We start from the raw sequence: 4,142 nt of genomic DNA, 5'->3' as shown, positions 1-4,142 counted from the left end.
CTGTTCTCTCTGCTACCCCACGGCAAGCGGTACCGGAGCGCCAAGTCTAGGTCCAAAAGGCTTCTTAACAGCTTCCACCCCCAAGCCATAAGACTCCTGAACAGCTAATCACATGGCTATCTGTACTATTTGCACCCCCACCCACCCACCCACCCACCCACCCACCCACCACCACCGACCCCCATTTTTACGCTGCTGCTACTCTCTGTTTATAATCTATGCATAGTCACTTTATCTCCACCTACATGTACATATTACATCAGTTACCTCGACTAACCTGTACATTGACTCTTTACCAGTACCCCCTGAATATAGCCTCGCTACTCTTATTTTATTGTTGCTCTTAAGTTATTTGTTATTTTTCTATTTTTTTACTTCAGTTTATTTTATTAAATTATTTCTTAACACTTACTTTTCTTAAAACTGCATTGTTGGTTAAGGACTTGTCAGTCAGCATTTCACTGTAAGGTCTACCTACACCTGTTGTATTTGGCGCATGTGACAAATATAATTTGATTTGATACCATGGGTTTGACAAAACATTTATTTTTACTGCTCTAATTACCTTGGTAACCAGTTTATAACAGCAATAAGGCACCTAGGGGGTTTGTGATATATGCCCAATATACCACGATTCCGAGTTGCGTCGTGCCTAAGAACAGCCCTTAGCCGTGGTACATTGGCCATATACCACACCCACTCGGGCCATATTGCTTAAATATACTCAGCCTAAGGACTGTTCTTATGCACAACACAAAGCGGAGTGCCTGGATACAGCCCTTAGCAGTGGTATATTGACCATATACCACAAACCCCCAAGATGCCTTGTTGCTATTATAAGCCCGTTACCAACATATATATAACAGTAAAAAAGAACTTGTGTCATAGCTGTGGTATATTGTCTGATTTACACACCGCTGGAATGCTGTTTCAGCCAACCAGCATTCAGGACCCAAACTACCCTGTTTATTATGACAGATAATGACCACCTTTTGATCTGCTTCATAGTACGATCGTTTTGTGTGGCCAACAAAACTGTTTAAAAATAATTCTGCATAAATTGTATTTTCATAGATATACAGGTAACTGGCAAAATAATGGAAACACTTGAGTAAATGAAGGATACAAAGTATATTAAAAGCAGGTGCTTAATTAAGGTAATTAAGCAATTAACATCCCATCATGCTTAGTGATGAAAAATGAAAAATGCTGGGCAGGCCATTATTTTGCTAGCCCCCTTTAGGATGACAATGCCCCCACCCACAGGGCATTAGTAGTCACTGAATGGTTTGATGAGCATGACATGATGTAAACCATATTCCATGGCTGTCTCAGTCACCATATTTCAACCCAACTGAACACTTATGGGAGATTCTGGAGCGACACCTGAGACGGTGCTTTCCACCATCATCCTGGGGAGCCTAGTGGTTAGAGCGTTGGACTAGTAACTGGAAGGTTGCAAGTTCAAACCCCCGAGCTGACAAGGTACAAATCTGTCGTTCTGCCCCTGAACAGGCAGTTAACCCACTGTTCCTAGGCCGTCATTGAAAATAAGAATTTGTTCTTAACTGACTTGCCTAGTAAAATAAAGGTAAAATAAAAAAATTTAAAAAAAAATCAACAAAACACCAAATTATGGAATTTCTTATAGAAAAATGGTGTCGCAACCCTCCCATACAGCTCTAGACACTTGTAGAATCTATGCCAAGGTGCATTGAAGCTGTTCTGGCTGGTGGTTGCCCAACGCTTTATGTTGGTGTTTCCTTTATTTTGGCAGTTATCTTCTACCAATGACTACCAGTGACTGTAAGCTCAGAAATATATTGTTTTGTCATGGATCCGTACTCGTTCAGGTGCAGCTGTCAGCTACATTGGTGCCAACCTCATCCCACCTGATTTCCAAATGTTTTGTTGGTTGACTTCTCAGCGATAGGGACTCTATCTCATTAGTATTTTCTTGATTACTCTCTCCTGACGTCCTTCTCGGAATTAATTAGAGGATGAGGTCAAAGGGGAGGAAATTGATCTTTCAGATACATCCTTCGCTTTCAGTGCTCTGGCCCATGTGCCATAAGGTGCTTCCTCATTCAAACTCCAACTACATGTAATTATGGTCAATTGTAGTGGTTGAGGACTTATGTGCCTGCCGCAACGGCCAGCTCTCCTGTGGCATCTTGTTCCCCAGAACCACCGGGATGTCGCCCAGGGTGGAGAAGGTGTTCACACGGTGCAGTCGGTGGGATGTCATGAAGCTGCTGCTGTTTCCCCTTGGCCCTCGACCCCCCACTCCTCTGTGACGGGGGAAGAGGTCACGATGACACAGGCAGGACAGGAACTTGTCGTGCAGCGACGCGTAGATAAATGGGTTGTAGCACGCCGAGCTCATAGCTAACAGGTGGCACGACACTTGGATCACGTTGACGTGGCTCTTGCCCAGGATGGTGAAGTCAGTATCCAGGTCGCGGATGAGATTGACCACCTGAAGAGGGAGCCAGGAGAAGGCGAAGCAGAGCACCGACACAAGGAGGAGGCAGAAAGTCTTTCTTCTCTTTCGCCCCCAGTTCATTTGATTGGAAACAGGACCCGCCGCCATCAAACCAGAAATGTTCCTTTGTCTCAAGTGGTAGGAGATAGCGAGGTAGGATGCAGACACAGCGGCGAGTGGCACAAAATAAGAGAAGAGCAGGACAAAGCAGGAGTAGACAAGGCGACCCCGCTCCTGGCCATGCCAGAACTCCTCACATACGACCATGTGGAGACCGGTGGCGCTCAGGTCCAGGTAGCCAATGTGGAGAGCCGTGGGAGTGGAGAACGCAAGGCTACACAACCAGATGGCAGCCACCAAACCCCAGCAAAACTGGCAACCCAACCGCCTGCGAATGGGATAGGCCACAACGACGTACCGGTCCACTGCAATGGCTGTGAGTGACAAGACGGCTGCGAAAACCGTCGCCGACTGCATCAAGGTGACAAAGTGGCACATGAAGCGTCCGAAGAGCCACCCTCGCTTGTCGAAGGCATAGGAGGCCGTCAGGGGCACGCAGAAGATGCACATGACCAAATCGACTAGCGCCAAGTTGCCGATCAGGAAGTTGGTGGTGTTGTGTCTCTTCTTGTTAAACCCGATGAGGAAGAGCAGCAGGAGGTTGCCAGAGCAGGCGACCAGGATCACCATGGAGTAGAGAGGGATGAATAGGGGCTTCAGGTCAAATAGGAGATCCAACCCAGTGAAGGAGGAGGAGGACGATGAGGAGTAGGCAGGGAGAGATGTGTTCTCTACCCAAGAGCAGTTCAGAGAAAACTCCCTGTTGTCCATCCCTGTAAAACACAACAGAACAGGGAATACATCAGAGAAACCAACATCAGAGAAACCAACATCAGAGAAACCAACATCAGAGAGACCAACATCAGGGAAAACGACATCAGGGAAAACAACATCCGGGAAAATATCATCAGGGAAAACAACATCAGAGAAAACATCATTAGGGAAAACATCGGGAAAACATAATCGGGGAAAACATCATCAGAGAAAACAACATCAGAGAAAACAACAGCAGGGAAAACAACATCAGAGAAAACATAATCAGAGAAATCATCATCAGGGAAATCATCATCAGGGAAAACATCATCAGGGAAATAATCATCAGGGAAAACATCATCAGAGAAAACATCATCAGAGAAAACATCATCAGATAAAACAACATCAGGGAAAACATCAGAAAAAACACCATCGGGGAAAATATAATCGGGGAAAACATCATCAGAGAAAACATCATCAGTGAAAATATCATCAGAGAAAACATCATCAGAAAAAACATCATCATGGAAAACAACATCAGGGAAAACATCATCAGAGAAAACAACAACAGGGAAAATATCATCAGAGAAAACATCATCAGAGAAAACATCATCAGAGAAAACATCATCAGAGAAAACATCATCAGGGAAAACATCATCAGGGAAAACATCATCAGAGAAAACATCATCAGAGAAAACATCATCAGGGAAAACAACATCAGGGAAAACATCAGAAAAAACACCATCGGGGAAAACATCATCGGGGGAAAACATCATCAGAGAAAACATCATCAGGGAAAATATCATCAGAGAAAACATCATCAGAAAAAACGTCATCATGGAAA

The 4,142-nt window shown here is 44.6% G+C and overlaps 1 protein-coding gene across 1 annotated transcript; it reads right to left on the bottom strand.

Annotated features, from left to right (window-relative positions):
- Positions 1-1,424: 1,424 nt before the first annotated feature.
- Positions 1,425-3,553, bottom strand: prlh2r (prolactin releasing hormone 2 receptor). The gene has a single exon (XM_036955203.2). It carries the CDS (start codon positions 3,314-3,316, stop codon positions 2,099-2,101), a length of 1,218 nt encoding a protein of 405 aa, XP_036811098.1. The 5' UTR covers positions 3,317-3,553; the 3' UTR covers positions 1,425-2,098.
- Positions 3,554-4,142: the final 589 nt, after the last annotated feature.

This window comes from Oncorhynchus mykiss, chromosome 19 (assembly GCF_057628025.1).
Source record: "Oncorhynchus mykiss isolate SJ-2025 chromosome 19, ASM5762802v1, whole genome shotgun sequence".
Lineage (NCBI taxonomy): Eukaryota > Metazoa > Chordata > Actinopteri > Salmoniformes > Salmonidae > Oncorhynchus > Oncorhynchus mykiss.
Note: the sequence above shows the minus strand (reverse complement) of the source record. Positions and strands in the feature narration are given on the sequence as shown.

Excerpts from the sequence above, each read along its gene's own strand:
- prlh2r (XM_036955203.2), bottom strand. The coding sequence starts at position 3,316 with ATGGACAACAGGGAGTTTTCTCTGAACTGCTCTTGGGTAGAGAACACA.